At 44.3% G+C, this 19,707-nt stretch overlaps 1 protein-coding gene across 1 annotated transcript in view; it reads right to left on the bottom strand.

Annotated features, from left to right (window-relative positions):
- The window catches only part of ALDH7A1 (aldehyde dehydrogenase 7 family member A1), a 25,828-nt gene extending 21,923 nt beyond the window's left edge, over nt 1–3,905 (bottom strand). Inside the window, exons 1-3 of the mRNA XM_024193376.2 lie at nt 3,602–3,905; nt 2,920–2,973; nt 1,273–1,338 (exon numbers count right to left, since the gene is read on the bottom strand). Coding sequence (XP_024049144.1) covers nt 1,273–1,338; nt 2,920–2,973; nt 3,602–3,793 — 312 coding nt within the window. The 5' untranslated portion in view covers nt 3,794–3,905. The remainder of the gene's footprint in view (nt 1–1,272; nt 1,339–2,919; nt 2,974–3,601) is intronic.
- Nucleotides 3,906–19,707: the final 15,802 nt, after the last annotated feature.

The raw sequence follows: 19,707 nt of genomic DNA, 5'->3' as shown, positions 1-19,707 counted from the left end.
TGATATATTTATCCATCATTGTTGGATGTATTATTATTGGGATAAGAGCAGCTATTTTCACTAAAAGGTTTCTGGGGTGAGAAAAATAATGAATTGCAATATCCATCTTTCCCAAAATTAAAAAGTTACCCAAGGGGAAAGAAGATTAGTGCCTTCCCCATTACCACAATGATCAACTGCCCTCCTAGATACTAAAACCTCCTTCATGGGCAGCTTCAGGGTGGCGGGAGAGGACAAACCAACCAAACAAGAAACATCTCTCTGACAGACACACACACCTTTTTCTTACTTAGTTTTAAAGACTTCTAGCTTCCTTCCACTCTCTACAACAGCTTCTATAGTACAAAAACACATTACAATACAAATGTCTGTGGCACACTTAAATGGCACACCATTTAAATGGTTTGCATTTTATATCAAATGAACACATTAGACCTGGAGGGCAGTGAGGGCTTGGAAAAGGTGCTGTGTGATTATGAGGTCCTTGCTGCGCAATTTAGGTTTAAGGTATCGTATAGGACAGAGGTGGGCAAACTACAGCCCGCGGGCCACATCCGGCCCACGGGACCCTTCTGCCCGGCCCCTGAGCTCCTGGCCCGGGAGGCTACCCCCGGCCCCTCCCCTGCTGTTCCCCCGCCCCCGCAGCCTCACCTCGCTCCGCCGCCAGCGCAATGCTCCGGGTGGCAGGGCTGCGAGCTTCTGGGGCAGCGCAGCTGCAGAGCCCAGCCTGACCCAGTGCTCTGTGCTGTGCGGTGGTGACAGCGTGGCTGGCTCCAGCCGGGCAGCGCGACTGTAGAGCCGCCAGCCACTGGTGCTCCAGGCAGCGCGGTAAGGGGGCAGGGAGTGGGGGGAGGCAGGGTTCCCGAGGGGGCAGTCAGGAAGGAGAGGGGGGCGTTGGATGGGCCGGCGGGGGGCAGTCAGGGACAGGGGTTCCTGGGGAAGTCAGGGGACAAGGAGAAGGGGTGGTTGGATGGGGCAGGGGTCCTGGGGGGGCTGCCAGGAATGAGAGGAGGGGTTGGATGGGGGCAGGAGTCCGGGGGGGGGGGCAGAGAGAGGGGTAGGGGCCGGGCCACGACCCCTTCCCCTAATGGCCCTCCATATAATTTTCAAAACCCGATGCAGCCCTCAGGCCAAAAAGTTTGCCCGCCCTTGGTATAGGACATGGGGTCTTGATTATGTCTCTAAACAGAAAAGGGTAATTTAGTGGTTTCAGGGGTCCTTATCTGCTGTAGAGACACTTTCAAAAATATGAATAATCATTTGTCAACTTACATCTGCCCATATTTTCCATGCCTCTTTAGCTTTCTTTATTGTTTCTTCATAGTCCTCCAAGCTGGCCTAAATGAACAAGGATTGGGGGGGGGGGGAGGAGGAGGAACACAAAACACAGAAGTCACTTTGCTACTGGTTGCCTGAAGCTGAAATACAGAAGAGGCAGTGAGCATGACTCAAGCAGAATGGATTTTCTGTGGACGGTGCTGAATTGGGAGGTATCATTCTTTAGGAAAGTTATATTCTAAGCTACTGTGTTCACAGTGTGACATGCTGGTTTCTAACTGTGCTGACAAGACAGTTGCTAGAAATGAAAATTAAATTGGAAAATTAATATCATAAACAAAGATGTCTGGGGAACATATCTACTATCCTAGCCAAAGTTTACAGTTTAAATAAAGTTTTCCTTCCGCTGTATTCCCCTTGGGAAAAAATCACGGGAATACACATAGCCCATTTAGTGACATTTTGCTTTATTATTGTAAATCCCACTATTAATACAAAATAAAAATAGTAATAATAATAAAAAGTACTGCAGAGTATCTACCCTCCCAGCTTCACTCCTTTGCACCCAGCCCATCGGGATCTATGAAGCCTGAAACCCTTGGAGGGTGGGGGAATAAAGAGAATAGGCTAACAAGCCCTCTCTCCCCCATGCTATATCTCCTCCATCTGGATCTACTGGTTTGTGCTCGCCTCACCTATGGGACCGGAAGGGCAGCATTTGAGCTTAAGGGTATGTCTACACTGAAAGTAAAGAAAAAAAGAGGGGGGAGGGTCGTCTTAACTAGGGTTAGGTAACCCATGTTAGCTAACTCAGGTTAAAACAGTAGCAGAAACAAGGCAACTCTGCTTTTTAACTAGGTTAACAGCCTAGGGGAAACCTGGGTTGAACTCGAGCTGTGAACCTGAGTTAGCTGAGCTGCTGTCTTCACGGATATTTTAACCAGAGCTAACCTATGTTAAGAATACCCTTTTTTTCTTTTCCCCACAGTACAGACATACATTTTTGAATGTTGTTTTTGTAATAAAGAGGGTAGAAATTTAGTTAAGCACCACAGCACGGAAGTTGTCCAACTATATTATGCACAGGTTGACCAGTGAAATTGTGAAGACTCTTGTTCCATGTCATTGTTGCTATGCAGTGAAACCATGAAGAAAAATATCAGTTTCAGATACTTGGATGAGTAAGTTATGAACAGAAGCAACAGGCACTAGAGCTAGTCACAAAATAGGAGCTTCCCTTACATCCCCCAACTCCTTAAAAAGGATTATGGGAAGGGAGAGTAGCAGAATCTCCTCCTTTTCTGCAGCACCTCCAAGACTAGAGAGACTGAATAGCAAAATTGTCCCCTTCCCTCCAAAACACAGGCAGGAGGTTGGGGAGGGAGGGAGAGACCATTGCAGCCACCCAAGAGCTTCACATTTACCAGCCACCTGATTGCCAGAGACTAATATGGGTAGAGGACTCAGAGACAGCAACTTGATCAGAATTTCATCTCCCTCTCCTTCCTAGCAGCTGGGGTGGAGGATTGGCCTTCTCACCAGGGTTTTGGACTTTATTTTCCAAATTAGCCTTTGGCTACCATGTGCCTTTTTTGAGCCCTTGCTCTAAGTAGGCACCAGAAACAGAAAAGACAAACTTACCTGTCGCACACTTGCTATTGGCTCATCATTAGCTGGGCAATATGTTGTCACAAGCTAAAGAGAGAATATTTTACAGTCAGGTTAGGAATATGCATAACTAGGGGGAAATGTTGGTGTGTATTGGATGGAGAGGGTATGATACCTAGGGTATTAAGACACAGTGACTTTCTTTATGCAAAAAGGAATATAAGCAATAATGCAAACACATACAAAAATATACTAAACACAAAGCGTGTCAGAAAAAACTACACCAACCAAGGAGATGTTCCAGGTGGGAGAGAGACCAGACTAGATGCGACAAGATAACATCGCCCTACAAAGGAGGCAAGCCAAATAATACATACCAAAAGCTGGAGCGTAAAGAAATTGCCACATACAAACTTGTGATTATTCAACCCTAGTGACTATTAACTTCAGAGGGCCTATAACGGGGGATGGGGCAGACAAACATCTCTACTTTGCTCTCCCACTGAGAAATTTTTTTGCACAGAAACAATAACTTTATAGGGTTTCAAAGCTGTCCGACTGCAACATAGTTAACAAGTTTTTTTCCTTTTTTCGGCAGCACATTGATTTCAGGCGCCTCCAGCTTTTGGTAGCAGCTCGCTTTTCCTAATCCAGAAAGTCAGCCACTCTTTAAATCAGTGCCACTGGTTCAGGGTTCCTCGAGCTACAAACCTACCTCTCCTCTTCCTCCCCAGATCCCATTATACACGCCTTCATTTTCTTCTTTCAGTCCCAGGTCTTTCAACCACGCATACTGGGGCTGATTGATCAGCAAAGTAGACATGAATGCGGCAGGCCTCTTACAAGAGGCTAAAATTCTCTTCCTCAGTAAAACGTGCCTGGAGAGAGCAAAGCTTAGCTGCAGCATAGCGAGCAGAAGCTGTAATACAAGCAGCCAAACCTACTGGAGGCAGCCAGCAATACGTAGCCCTGACCCACCCCCAAACTCTGGGAGACATGATTGGTGAATTCAGGGGTCTGCCCACATTCTTGGTCCGGGGAGGTTATTCAGCAGGATTGTCAAGACAAGCTGTTCCTCCAACCAGCGATACATGAGAGAGTTTATTCTTACAGGAAATAACATATCCTTTTTACAGACCGGCTAGTGAAAGAGGGAGCGAATGAATTAGTTACTGCCATCTAGTGTATGAAGAAATCAATGCTACTACAGGCACCAAGCTGGGCGATGCAAGGAACGCCTTCTGTGCAAGGAGCGTGTTTGCTTCACTGTGCAATGAAATGTATTTTTAATTTTGCAGTAGAGAATGTTAAACTATGTAGCTTCCTTTTTTTGCGTCAGAGTGAGGCTAACAGACAGCTTTGTAATAACTCATATGGGATTTGAAACGAAGGCATTTGAGAACTCTGAGACAGCAAAACCCTCCAAAGCCTGAGTTCATAGAATATCAGGGTTGGAAGGGACCTGAGGAGGTCATCTAGTTCTGGAGCTGTACTAAATTCTGTAGCTCAAAGGAGATAAAACACAGTAATCCATCAGTACGGAGGCTGCAAATCAAGATCCACTCCAAAATATTTCACAAGGAAAAGATGTCATCGTAGAAAAGAACAGGGCAGCCACAACTGAAAAGTGCCAGAGTCCTGGAGTACTGTCATGCTGAAAGCTCCCAGGCCTGGTTTTCCTTGGCTTCTGTTGGCACACAAGATTACTGCTCTCTGGCAATATTTAGAAGATGTCTGGTCAGTTCCCCTCCATCTGTTGATACTTGGTTTCCCCTGCATATAGTCCTTGAAACAGGTCAATACAAATGGGAAAGGGCTGCTGTCTGCTGATCACTTCTCAGATTGCGTCTCTCTCCTTTTGCAGTGCTACCAGATTGCCAGTCTTTCACAGTCCCAAGCAAAGGTGTATATAGTCTTTTGAAAGGACTTTTAGTAAAACATCAAATTTACAGCACCTATTTCCCCTCCAAAGGATCTCTTTAGAAGGGCTATGGCAAAAAGTTTCAGAAGTGACTACTGTTTTGGGGTGCCTCCATTTTAATATGTCTGACTGGAGACACCTTGAAGCTAATATTCACAGGAGCTGTGCTGTGAAGTCAGTGGCAGCTGAGTATCAGAGGGGTAGCCATGTTAGTCTGAATCTGTAAAAAGCAACAGAGGGTCCTGTGGCACCTTTAAGACTAACAGAAGTATTGGGAATATAAGCTTTAGTGGGTAAGAACCTCACTTCTTCAGATGCAAGTAATGGAAATTTCCAGAGGCAGGTATAAATCAGTATGGAGATAACGAGGTTAGTTCAATCAGGGAGGGTGAGGTGCTCTGCTAGCAGTTGAGGTGTGAACACCAAGGGATGAGAAACTGTTTCTGTAGTTGGATAGCCATTCACAGTCTTTGTTTAATCCTGATCTGATGGTGTCAAATTTGCAAATGAACTGGAGCTCAGCAGTTTCTCTTTGGAGTCTGGTCCTGAAGTTTTTTTGCTGTAAGATGGCTACCTTTACATCTGCTATTGTGTGGCCAGGGAGGTTGAAGTGTTCTCCTACAGGTTTTTGTATATTGCCATTCCTGATATCTGACTTGTGTCCATTTATCCTCTTGCGTAATGACTGTCCATTTTGGCCAATGTACATAGCAGAGGGGCATTGCTGGCACATGATGGCATATATAACATTGGTGGACATGCAGGTGAATGAGCCGGTGATGTTGTAGCTGATCTGGTTAGGTCCTGTGATGGTGTTGCTGGTGTAGATATGTGGGCAGAGTTGGCATCGAGGTTTGTTGCATGGGTTGGTTCCTGAGTTAGAGTTGTTATGGTGCGGTGTATGGTTGCTGGTGAGAATATACTTAAGGTTGGCGGGTTGTCTGTGGGCAAGGACTGGCCTGCCTCTTAAGGTCTGTGAAAGTGAGGGATCATTGTCCAGGATGGGTTGTAGATCACTGATGATGCGTTGGAGAGGTTTAAGCTGAGGACTGTAGGTGATGGCCAGTGGAGTTCTGTTGGTTTCTTTTTTGGGCCTGTCTTGTAGCAGGAGGTTTCTGGGTACACGTCTGGCTCTGTTGATTTGTTTCTTTATTTCCTTGTGTGGGTATCGTAGTTTTGAGAATGCTTGGTGAAGATCTTGTAGGTGTTTGGCCTCTGTCTGAGGGGTTGGCGCAGATGCGGTTGTACCTCAGCGCTTGGCTGTAGACGATGGATCGTGTGGTGTGTCCGGGGTGGAAGCTGGAGGCATGAAGGTAGGCATAGCGGTCGGTGGGTTTTCGGTATAGGGCGGTGTTAACGTGGCCATCACTTATTTGTACTGTGGTGTCTAGGAAGTGGACCTCCCGTGTAGATTGGTCCAGGCTGAGGTTGATGGTGGGGTGGAAGCTGTTGAAATCATGGTGAAATTCTTCCAGGGTCTCCTTCCCATGGGTCCAGATGATGAAGATGTCATCAATGTAGTGTAGGTAGAGAAGGGGCGTGAGTGGACGAGAGCTGAGGAAGCGTTGTTCCACGTCAGCCATAAAAATGTTGGCATATTGTGGGGCCATGCGGGTGCCCATAGCGGTGCCACTGGTCTGGAGGTATATATTGTCACCAAATTTGAAATAATTGTGCGTGAGGATAAAGTCACAGAGCTCAGCAACAAGTTGTGCTGTGTCATCATCAGGGATACTGTTCCTGACAGCTTGTATTCCATCTGTGTGTGGGATGTTTGTGTAGAGAGCCTCTACATCCATGGTGGCCAGCACTCCCAGCTATCTCCGTGACACCACTGATTTCCTGAGAAAACTACAATGCATTGGTGACCTCCCAGAAAACACCATCCTAGCCACCAAGGATGTAGAGGCTCTCTACACAAACATCCCACACACAGATGAAGCTGGAGGCACCCCTAGTTCCAGCACCTATGTGTAGGGGACAAGTCTGTAAATTTGTTATGCCCTCACCCTCACTGCACAGGTTGATTCCAGACTGCCTGAATCCTTATGGCCCTAATTCCCCACTGCCTTGCACTTTGTGTAGTCATTTACACCCATGCAAAACAGGTGTAAAATAGTCCTTTTCTCATTTTACACTGACTTTGCACAGGTGAAAGTGACTACAGGAGGTGCAAAACAGTAGAGAATCAGGACCAATATCCCCACCACCTCTAATGGTAGGTCAAGTGGAAGAACTGTAATTTAGCTTTCATCCTCAGAGTCCTCCACCAAAGTTGTCAAAGTCCTCCAGTAAAAAGAAAGAAGTCAGGACTTGATATTCATAATGTAGAAAAAACACTCAAAACACACAGGACTTGAAAGCATTAAAACGGCAGCCATGTTTATACAATATAAAAGAGTGATAGAGGACAAAGGCACATATTCTTATGTTATTTGCTTAAAGGAATACCATCATCCTGAACTCAGTTCAGATCTCACAAAATAAGTTAAAACTGGTTTCAGGTACTACACCTGCCATTTTGCACCACACATGCCAAAGTTTATGGTTTTACAATACAATTTTCCTATTTTTAAAAATGTTCTTTCCCCCTTTTGTAAAAACTAGCACAAACAACAGGAGGAAATGACTAAGGTACCAGTTCTGCACACTTACATAAATGCTTAATTTTGAGCATGAGTACTCCTTCTGAATTCACCCTCTTCAATGTGAGACTATTCACATGCTTAAAGTAAAGCATATGCACAAGTGTTTGAGTGAACAGGGTCTGTCAAAGAAAACATCCAGTATTTTGGTGTTGTTTGTTTGTCTAATTGCTTTCAGTTATAGCACTCATGATACTTGTATCTTCTCCCTTTAAATTGCAGTTCACATTTAATGCTTATGGGAATTTAGATGACTTACTATGGCCACTAGATAACTACCATATGTTTTCAGGAATGCAACATGTTTTGAATAACCAAAAAATATATAATTTAAAGTGGACACTAAAGCACCTGTTACCTCAAGGGGAAGAAGGTAACGCTTCAAAGGAAATACTAGAGAGATGGTAGAGGGAAGATATAACAGGGAAAGCCCCTTTTCTCAGAAGCACAGACTCGGCTCCCTTCCGTGTCTGTCACCGGTGGATTTAGCTACCCATGAAATAGAATAAAATAAAGAGAAGACAAGATAATATGGTGCAAATAAAGGTAAGTGTATTCGGGATAAAAGGTACAGAAAACTGGGAAGAAGGGGGGGAGAAATACAAGAATAACACAGCAAAACCATGAATCAGTAAAACAGTGAATCAGTGACTGACTCTAAGAGCTTGGAGCTCAGGCCCATAAACCCTCCCGTGGGATTCTACAAAACAATAAACAATACCCCAACACAGAAACCTTTCTCCTATTGCTCTGATGCAGCAGATGTCATGTACAGGCGTGATGCCCGGGACCTACAACTCTTGGACTGATTTAGAATCCTTGAGGAGGAACACTGGGGAGTCCAGACGACTGATGGTTCTCGTCGCTGGCGAGGAGACCCTCTGGGATGATGGACACCAGGAAATGCAGGATATAGGAATGACGATGACAGGACTCCTCTTCCTCAAACACACTGCGGGATAGATGTTGTTCTTCGATCTCAGCTCTGGAGCTCTGCGAAGACCCGACCATGTACAAGCTGTCGCTGGAATGGATAGCCCCGCGCAGGCGCCGAACAAGTCCTTATAAAGCCTTTGTGGCGGGAAGAGTTCTGAGGTGATGGAACACTGAGGGTTGGACTTGGCGGGAAAAAAGGGTTCTGACTGGTTTGAGCTAGAGTCTTTGTGGTAAACAAGTCCCCTTTAAAAGATGGAGTTCAAAGTCAGAGTTCATATACTCCATTTTGAATTTCAGTTTAAAATCAGTGATTCACTTCAGTATTTTAAAAACATCTTATTAATAGCTAATTGAAACAGTACATTCCATCTAACACACCGATCCTGCAAGCACTTAGGCACAAGCTTAACTTTAAGCATATAAATAAATCCTATTTACCTCAATGGGACTACTCACATGTTTAAAGTTAAGCATGTGCCTAGGTGTTTGCAGGATCAGGATCTAAAAGCTGTAAGCAAGTATTATATATATATATATATATATATAATATATATAATCATAATATGAATTAGGGAAAATACTTATTTATCTATATATATACACTACTATATTATATACTACATATTATATATATTTATTAGCAGTAGTATTAATAACAACAATGATAATTTTAATTTAATTTATTATGCCCCTGCAAGAAAAAGTTACATAATTCCAAAATACTCTGCATTTTAGACTATGTGTGTAATAAAACGCTTAAAAGTAGTCTTACTGAGAGGAAAAGAAAGATATAAAGACCTGGTAAAAAAAAAAATAAAGCCACAACAGAATTTTAGTCTACAATTAAAACAAAGGGAGATCTTTTTGTTGTTATGTTACTATATATAGACTTAGCTTGATAACCAGTGGAATGTATACGTGTTATATTAATCAAATGAGAAGTTCATTCCTAGTGGACAGAGCACTGGACTGGGACTCAGGAAACTTGTATTCTGTTTCTGGGTCTACTATTGGCCTGCTGGGTGACCTTGGGTAAGTTATTACATCACTCTTTGCCTCAGTTTCTCCATCTGTAAAATGCAACTGATACTGACCACTTTTGTAAGCGCTTTGAGATCTATCAAAGAAAAATGCTATCTAAGAATTAAGTATTATTATTATTTATTATTCCATAACAGTGATCATATGCAATGAAAAATTCTGCCTGAATGCAATAAAAGAGAATTGCAAAGGAAAAGTAATCAACCATTTTATTAAAAGGCAGCCAAATTCAAAGTGCATTCTATTGACGATTCCAGAAAACACCCTTCCAAAAACAAACAAAATGCTACATATTCAGTTCCACAACAAAATGTGCTGTTGACTTCAGTGGCTGCAGGAATGGGTTCTATTTGGTTTATCTGAAGAATATTCTTGGATGTTGTAGGCACTTGGGTTAAAAAGAAAGTGATCCATTTTACTCTGAAGGGAAATATAAGAAAATTTTGAATAAATACCACTTTAAAGTAAAATCAATGGTTCTGAAAGGTACCTAATTTTCCTCACTAGAAGATGAAGTCTTTTATCTATCCACACAACAAGCACAGCACACAAAACAGTAGTTCGAGCTTCCTCACCCCTTCCTGACAGAGTGCCTTCACAACTATGACCTGGAGATCTCTATAGATTATAAAGTAGTTCAGTCTCCATGACTATTCAATCATTGTCCACTCTGCTAAAACTACCAAGAAGGATGCCAGCTGGTACTAGAATTATACCATCAATTCCTTTCACACAGGTCACCACAAGACCTGTTAGATAAGTTTCAATCACTATTGACCTGGGCTGGGTTTGAACTAGTGACCCAGAGGTAAAAAGCACTTTATCCCATAACTTCTTGAGTCATTCAGTCTCCCTGTAGTTGTAACTCTTAATGCAAACCTTATTCCTAAGGTTAATTTAATACCTAAGATCAAGCAGGTTCCAGTTGGCTGTAAGTTATGCAGCTTCTGATGCACTTGGAACTTCAGCAGCTCCAGAGGTGGATCAGGCAAGGGCATGCTTTTAGAACAGTACCTGATTCACTTAATTAAGAGGGCTTTGTGGCCATAACTGCTGTGGCCTACCATTCCCTGACACAATGAACCCCCGGAAAGAAAAGGATCCCAGGCATCTGTGTTTGAAATTGACAAGAAGCCTCACAGAGATTATGAACTCAGATGACCCTTCTGAAACTTCAGAGAGTTCATGTTCAGAAGTTCTGACTCTGACACCTCTCAAAGGGACAATAAAAAGACACTAGAGAGGTACACTGCTATATGTAGGTATGTCACTAGAAAGACACAGGTTTTTTCTCAATATTGAACACTGAAGTTCTAAACCTAGTACATAAAGACTGTGTGACAGATCCAGCATGAAGAATTTTGAAAGGGGATATTTACTAATGCATTTTGAAAATCTTGCCCAGACCTTGTCTTTTCAGAAATATGCCCTCATTTGTATGTTTCACAGTGACCTTAAATCCACAGTGTCTATAAGGTTTCTTTGCATTTTGGCTTTGGAGTGCTTCTGAGAGAGAGGCGGGATTGTCCAGTGGTTTGGACACTAGCCTAAGAGTTAAAAGACCTGGGTTTAAGTCCCTCATCTGGCACAGATATCCTGTGTGACTATAGGCAAGTTACTTAGCCTCTCTGTGCTTCAGTTCATCTACGTATGAGGATAATAGTACTTCCCTATCTCACAGAGGTGTGAGGATAAATATATTAAAGATTGTGAAGTACTCAGATACTTTGGTAATGGGGGGGCACACTTAATAAGTACATAAGATAGTCTTATTGTGTCCCACATTTGAGAACTGAAAGACTCCACCCTCTGAATGTCTTCCTTTTCCATCTTCCTTGTTTTTCCATCTGCTCCTTAGAACTATGTTAAAAGAACTGTTAGAGTTCTTTATATCTTGAAGTGAATTTAAGTGTGAAATGTGCTAGATTTACAGACTTGGGGCTTGAAATCATCTAGCCATGGAACAGATATAGCACATGCAGCACACAACTTGTCCACACTAGCCTGCCAATCTGTATCAATCCTGATTTGCAGGGCCGGCCCACAACATTTTGGCACCTGAGGTGGGGAGCTCAAATGATGCCCCCATTCCCCTTCGCTTGGGCCAAAACTTTGAAAGGCCTCAGTTCTGCCTTCTTCCTGTTTTACTCCTCTCATTGTACTGCTCTGCTACCTACCCCAGTAAAGGAGAACTAACAATTTAAAATGCCTTGTTCAAAAATTTTAAGTAACATTTAACTTTCAAACGCCTGAACAACAAATGTAACTTTTCTTGTATGAATAGTATACACTGGCATTTTTATCTCTTTGAATAATCAAAGTGGTGCTTTCCGTGCATTCTTGGTTGCAAAGATTTGAACTGCTTCCTGAAGGTCCACAGTCTGGGCCAGCTCATTCTCTATTGAGATGGCTGCAAGGCCAACCAGCCTCTCCTGTGTCATGGTGGGGCGTAGATGTGTTTTTATTAACTTCAGCTTGGAGAAGCTGCGTTCTCCACTGGCAACTGTTACAGGAAGTGTTAGAAGTATGCGCAGAGCAACAAAAGCATTTGGAAAGAGGGTAGTCATCTTATTTGTGCACATATATTCCAGAACAGCCTTTGGAGTTGATCCTGCTGAAATGTATCTTGAAAGGGCTTTCAGTTCATTACCTAAATCACTCGCATCAATATCGTGCATGTCATCATGTGTCAACACTGTCTCTAGTGCCCTGCATTGCTGGTGTAGGTCTTCTTCAGGTATAGTGAGGAGTTTTGGAATATCATACAACATCCCAAATATACTGCTGTGTTCCTTGAGCTGCATGAAACGTTCTTCAACTGACTGTATTGCACAATCTAGCACCTGGTTAAAGAATTCAACTTTGAATTGTTGTTTGGGGTCTCTTATGGGATTATCCCATGCCTCGTAATCAAAATGTTGTCTTCTTTGGTGACTCTTGTATTCTTGAATGGGTGAGAAAATAGCTTCAATGTGAAGTTCCTTTGCCAACTTCTGTGCACTCTTCAGAACGTTTTGAAATCCCTCATCTGACCGGTAAGACTGTAGGTATGACTTTGCTTTGTCCAGTTGTTCCATTGCTCCAGATATATCAAGGTCAACACCTTGGAGTCTCTTGCTTACAACATTTATTTCAAACAGTATGTCATGCCACAACACTAAGCCACATAGAAATTTGAAGTTATGTATGTTTCTGGTGATTCCATTTCCCTCTGCCACTGTTCTCCCACAAACAGTTCCTGTCATAGCATTATCCTCCATAAGGTCAACTATGGCAACATCTATCTTCCCAATTTGGTGTTTGATAGGCTTTATCACCTCCACTCGACTTTCCCATCATGTGGCACTCAGTGGTTTCAGAGTCAGAGAGGATATTCCCAGATGTTGCTTCAAAATTTTCCATCGATGAGTTGATGCAGAGAAAAATACATAGATGCTTTGAATTACATTAAAAAATTCAGCAGCCTCACTAGAAGCTGATGCTGCATCACAGATCACCAAGTTCAATGAATGAGAATTGCATGGGACAAAAAAAGCTTGAGGGTTTAACTCTTGGATCCGTGTCTGCACTCCTCTGTTTTTTCCTCTCATGTTGGCACCATTATCGTAGCCCTGACCTCTCATGTCAGCTATCGCAATTCCCGTATCTTCCAGCTTTTTAAGAAGCACATTTGTCATACCAGCTCCTGTAGTATCATCAATGTCAATAAATTCTAGAAAATGCTCTCTGACAGTCACCATTGCAGGGACATTTTCACTAGGTTCTGTTGTTGTTACAAAACACACCATTAAAGTAATTTGTTCCGTATGGCTGATCTCAGGTTTGCAGTCCAGAATAACAGAGTAATATCTTGCTGACTTCAGATCTACCACAATCTTCTATTTGACTTTTGTTGCCAGTAACTGTATGATCTCATTTTGAATGGTTTTTCCAAGGTAGTGGTGTGTTTACATTTCTTGGTTGGTGACTCTTCTTAGATGCTCCTGGAGTACAGCATCAAACTCAGTCATCAGCTCTACAATTTGAAGGAAGTTTCCATTGGTTGCCACATACAGTTGATCTGAAGTGCCACGCAGTGCTAGGTTTTGGGTAGCAAGCATTCTCACAATGGCAATGAACCTTTTCAGAACATTTTGCCAGTAAAGAGACTCTGAACCAATCTTCTCTTGATGTTGATCATCTATGCTGGCCTTTAACCTTAGTCTCATCTCAAGCTCTTTCCACCTATGGAATGCTCTCTGGTGATTTGCTGCCTTCTCATGGCATGCCAGATTTCTAGCCAGATTTTTCCAGTCCTTTGTTCCTGTAGAACCCAATGTGGCTGGAACATTAAACTAGAAGAGTTTGCAACAAAAAACAGTATGCAGCATTCTGGGTTTTTGAGTACATTAGCCATGGCCTCTCCACTTTGTCACCATTGGGGATTTCACGGCAGTAATGTGTTGGATGGAAACTTCTATTTTCACTGTCTTTGGGGAACATGAAGTTTTTCACTTGCTGTGGCCCATGCAGTACAAGGAAGTCCCTCAGGCTACTGCTCAAGTGGGTCCACAGTACTGGATCATCTAGACTTAAGGAACTAAACTCAACAGCAGCTGTTTCTTGCGCCTCCACCACATTCTTCTCTGATCTACACTTTTCTTCAGGAATGTGCATGGTTACATCCATTTGAGATGGAGCTATGGATGCTGCAGTAGCTGCCAGGTCACCTGCACTCTGACTAACTGGAAGATCAGGCATCTCCTCACCACTCACATCTTCACTGGGGCCAGAAGGCTGACCGTGAACATTTGTGTCTGTGTAACTCAGGAGAGCTCCTTCCTACTTAGACAGAAAAGCTTCCTTTGCTTTCTTTCTTTTTCTGAATGCTGCCCCACAGGGGCGTTTTCTTCTTTCACTCATGACTGCTGTTCTGTGCCAGCTATAGTGGCTCTCAACACTCCGTTGAAGGGGACAAATAAGCAGGGCCTGAGTGAAGGAAGATATCAGCCTAAGGGCCTAACTGGCTCCTACTACTTCAGTTGACTGCCTGTTCTCCTCAAGTGGGTTCAGGGAAGCAGCAGGAAAGAGGAAGCTCCCTGAGAAGCTGGTATTAATCAGTCCAGGCTCCTGGGGGTGCTAGAGAGGTACATAAGAGGCTTCTCCTCCTCTTTCTCCCTGCAGCTCCTGCTGCTTTCTGTTATTCCCTCTCACCTTTTCTCCTGCCTGCCTGTTATGTCTCTTGTGCCCTCCTTCCTCCAGCACAGCACTCCACCATCTTTGTGCATATAGAGCAGAGAGAATACATATGCACCAGCAGCAGACACAATTTTCTACACTCTGGGTCCTAGTGGAGGCCGCCTCAGTTCGTCTCACAGTAAGGCCAGCCCTGCTGATTTGGAGGAACTATAGTGTATAGTTATTACCACATACCAGGTAGTTTAACACCCACCTTTGGCTACTCTTTTGATATTGCCAATAAGAGGACAATTAGGATTTTCTTATACTAGAAGTATAAGAATTAGATAAGTTCATGGAGGATAGGTCCATCGATGGCTATTACCCAAGATGGTCAAGGATGATCTGGGTGTGCCTAAGGCTCTGACTGCCAGAAGCTGGGACTGGACAATAGGGGATGGATTACGCAATAATTGCCCTGTTCTGTTCTTTCTCTCTGAAGCATCTGGCACCGGCCACTGTCAGAACACAGGATACTGGGCTAGATGGACTATTGGTCTGATCCAGTATGGCCATTCTTATGACATTCTCTCTCTCACCCTAAAGTTTAAACAGGAGAGATTGAGAGACACCCACACATCAAAATATTCCTGTAGTGGGGGGAGCACTCTTCTGAGAGGTGTGGGAGACCACTGTTCAAATCCTTTCTCCACCTTTAGGCAGAGAGTGGAACTAACATGGGTCCCCCTGATAAGTGCTCTAACCAGTGGGCTAAAAGTTATAAGGTTGGCACCCTTCGGCCCCTTGCTTAGACACTGAATAGGGCCAAATCCATGAGGTGTGCTCAGAGCATGCATTCCAGATCAGGCCCTGCAGAGAAGATATGGGAGGAATGCCTATTTTCTCCCAGTTTGTGGATTGTGCTGGGCTTAGGAGGGAGATAGAACAATGCGCATACCCAGAGGCAGAATCTTAGGCACCAAGGGAATGTTTACCTTGAAAATTTAAGAGCCAAGCGAGTTTAGGCACGTACAGGGAGTGGAAGTTTTGTGAATCTCAGTGAAGCCTAAAACTGAGACATAGACACATAAATCTGTGGTTTAGGTATTTAAGTACCTTTGTGGATCTGAGCCTAAGGCCCCTATTCTGCAACGAGCACCACACGAACACAGGGTTCTGCCCTTATTGCAGGGCCAGAACCTAAGTAAAAGCTGAACTAGAACTTCAGGATTTGAAACTTAAGTATTGCAGCCCATAGAGCTAGTTTTAGTATTGATTTTATTTAGCAGTAACGCAAGGAACCTACAGGCCTGTATCCTGTAAGACATTGGCTTTAGCAGTAAGCATAAGGCTTGAGGCCAAATTGTCATCCCTAAGTTTTGGGGAACTGAGAATAGAGTGTTTAAGGGAGAAGTCTGTACAGAATGACTCCAGGCAACCACAAGAATATGAACAAAAACCAGTTTTTGGATATTTTAGGATAGGAACATTTGCAGATGTCTGACCACAAGAATACCATGGCAACAAAGTGACAGATATGATGATAAATTGAGATTATTAAAATATTAACCTATAGAAGAAGGGCACCTCAACATTAGTAAGGTGAGGAAATAAAAATAAGGAAGAGGGAAGAAACCTCTACTAAATATGATTAGGCATAGTGATGTCAGCATAACATATTACAAAAGTTGTATCCCAGCCTGTGTACAAGAGGAGAGAGAGATGTAGCCCTTGGGAGGTGCCAGGATTATGGACAATGGTGATGATGAGGAAGGTGATGAGGAAGATAATGGTTAACATTTCAAGTTTTTCTGCAAGGCATAGTGAGTATATGGCTGTTCAGATGTACATTCTTTATTATCTCTCTCTACCTTGCTGGGTTAGAGTTTTTGTGACTTTGCTAAATGTATTAATAAACTATTACAAATACAGAAGGGTTCCTAAAGTGTGAGTGTTGCAACTGTGCACATTGTGATTTTCAGCTGAACAGTAAGTTTAATAACACTGGGCCTGATCTTGGGACAAGAACCTGTCAAACTTCAGAATGATAACTAGGAATTCTTAAGTAATCAATATAATTAATACACAATCCATAGATCAGGCTACAGTATAGACACCCTTTTACACTGTTTTACTGTGAGTTAACCTGGGAAACTGGGGTATATAATGAGTCACATTTTATCCTGGCTGCATGTAACACGGGGCTAGGCCATACTTGCACGGAGGCCCACGGTAACTTACTCTGTAAAATTGGAATAATCATGTATAACTATCTAATAGCAGTTTTCTAATGTTTCATTAACATTTGTAAAGTCCATTACAGGCTAGAAAGGAAGGTGTTATATAACTGCACAATATAATTATATAAATAAAAATAGGGACTGTAATTGGCCCTGAAGAGTGACAAAAGATAGCAACACAATCACACAGTATGGCTATCTGTTGAGATAATGTGGCAACACTGCAACACTATGCCATCAGGAAGTGGCAATATGGTGACACCTTGCTGATGTGCTACCACATGGTATGCTCAGAGACAGGGCCGCCCAGAGGAGCGGGCAAATGGGGCAATTTGCCCCAGGCCCGGGGCCCCACAGGGGCTCCCAGCCCCGCCTCCGCCTTCCTCCATCCCCCGGCACCTCAGCGCACCATGTCAGGAGTGGCCCTGGACAGCGCTGCAGCAGCGTGGCTCCGGCAGGGCCTGAGCTCCTCCCACTGAGTCAGAGCCGCATGGTAAGGGGGCGGGGCTGCAAGCTCCGGTCCCGCCGGAACCACACCGCTGCAGCGCTGTCCAAGGGCCAGGGCAGCTCCTGGACGCGGCGTGCTGAGGCTCCAAGAAAGGGGAGAGGCGGCGTTAACCCAGGAGCGGCCCTGGACAGTGCTGCTGGGGGGCGGTCAGGGGACGGGGGACGGGGGGTTGGATCGTGGGCGTTCTGGGGATCTGTCAGGACTTGGCGGGGGGGTAGATAGGGGTCGGGGCAGTCAGGGGACGTGGGGGGTGGGGTCCCGGGGTGGTGGTTGGGAGGAGCGGTGAGGGGACATGGAGCAGGATGGGTCAGGGATTATGAGGGGACTAGTCGGGGGGCAGGAAGTGGGTGGGGGTCAGATAGGGGGCAGGGCCAGGCTGTTTGGGGAGGCACAGCCTTCCCTACCCTAAAGCTCATTCAGCAGTTTGAGGCTTGCAGACAGCTATTTAACACAATGAGCCAAGCTGTTATCTTTTCCCTTAGGGCTACCATCCCTTTCACTTCTCAAATGCCAAATTATAGTCTACATTTAATTTCAGTGCCATAGGGAGATTCATGTCAGGGGAGGGTAGCTTCATTTAAAATTAGCCACTTTAGATTAACAGTGATAGAGCCAAGAGAGCCATGGGGGAGGGATCACATGAGAAGAGCAATATCATACACCACCTACCTCCTTCCCAACCCTACCAAGGGAGACCCCCCCCTCCCCTGCATTCCCCGAGGCTCCAGAGGGGTTAATTCAGTGGTTCTCAAACTTTTGTACTGGTGACCCCTTTCACATAGCAAACCACTGGGTGCAACCCCCCTTAAAAATTAAAAACACTTTTTTATATATTTAACACTATTATAAATGCTGGAGGCAAAGCGGGGTTTGAGGTGGAGGCTGACAGCTCGCGACCCCCAGTAATAACCTCGTGACCCCCTGAGGAGTCCTGACCCCCAGTTTGAGAACCCCTGGGTTAATTTAATTTTAGCACCCTGTGTCCATTCACATGCATGTGCTATTTTGAGCATTTCAGTTTTCACAACATAGGCTCATTCCAGATTCTGGAACAAGCTCAAATGCTCAGTTCGTGGAGTATGTACATAAGCTATACTAAAGACAAACCCACAGTAACTGTCTCCAGTTTGTGAGGGACCCCATGGAGCCAGTCTCTAGGAAACAGATAAATTCATGGAGGTTAAGTCCATTAATGGCTATTAGCGAGGATGGGTAAGGAATGGTGTCCCTAGCCTCTGTTTGTCAGAGGGTGGAGATGGACGGCAGGCGAGAGATCACTTGATCATTACCTGTTAGGTTCACTCCCTCTAGGGCACTTGGCATTGGCCACTGTCGGTAGACAGGATACTGGGCTGGATGGACCTTTGGTCTGACCCAGTATGGCCATTCTTATGTTCTAACCTAAGTGAACCCAAAGTTATGGAGACAGATATGAGTATCGGAAACCTGGAAAAATCTCTGACTGGATGGGCTCAGGCGTTTGTCACAAGCTGAAGTGGTTCAAAAGTTTTGGATTTTTTTAAGCAGAATTTTTTGATTGTTTCTTTAAACAATCAAACACAGCAAGCAGCAAATATTTGGCCACACACTTCTGAACCCCCAAACCATGTTCAGGTTTTGGCAGAATAATTTCAGCTTTTCAATTAAAAAAACCACAACAAATTTTGAAGGAAAGCAGACATTGTCTGTGATTTTTTCTGCTTTTTAAAAACCCCTAGTTTTTGATCCAAAAAAAGTTTTGATGGAAAATATTTGTCCAACCCTTTTAATGAGCGTTAGTGCCCTTTAGCACTAGCTGATGCTGAAAACCAGTGATGCCTTGTAAAGGTGACTTGAAAAGAAGTTTTCTCAAAACTGGGTTTGTGCCGAGATGCGGAAGGTTTTTAAATGTTTATTTTTCCCAGGGCTGCCGGGGGGGATGGAGGGAGGGGAGAAGTGGGGCAATTTGCTTTGCCCTTGGCCCCCTGAATCCTCTGGGCGGCCCTGCTTGGAGAGAGCCACAGGGATCTTTTCTATCAAGCTCCCATAACAGCGGTGACAGGGTGACATCCTCTAGCAAAGCAGTGGGATGACGTTGCCCATGCAGAGACCTGACATGGTGGCCGATGATGTCGTAGGATGTGGCAAGATGATGTCTGGACAACGTGCCTGGGCTTCTTTTTCCCTTGGAACAGTCCCAACTAGGCCTTCCATGGGGATTTCCGACAAAGACTACAGGTCCCGGCATGCCCTGCGGCGCGCCCGCCCGCCCAGCGCAAGGTACATTGGGGCATGTAGGCCCTACGGATGCTCCTTGCATGGGCGAAGTAGGTGGCGCCATTTGCTTCCCCCTCTCCCCTGCGAGCGGAAGCGCTGGCGGTCCCTGGCCCCCTG

This window comes from Terrapene carolina, unplaced genomic scaffold (assembly GCF_002925995.2).
Source record: "Terrapene carolina triunguis isolate 2854851 unplaced genomic scaffold, T_m_triunguis-2.0 Scaffold113, whole genome shotgun sequence".
Taxonomy (NCBI): domain Eukaryota; kingdom Metazoa; phylum Chordata; order Testudines; family Emydidae; genus Terrapene; species Terrapene triunguis.
Note: the sequence above shows the minus strand (reverse complement) of the source record. Positions and strands in the feature narration are given on the sequence as shown.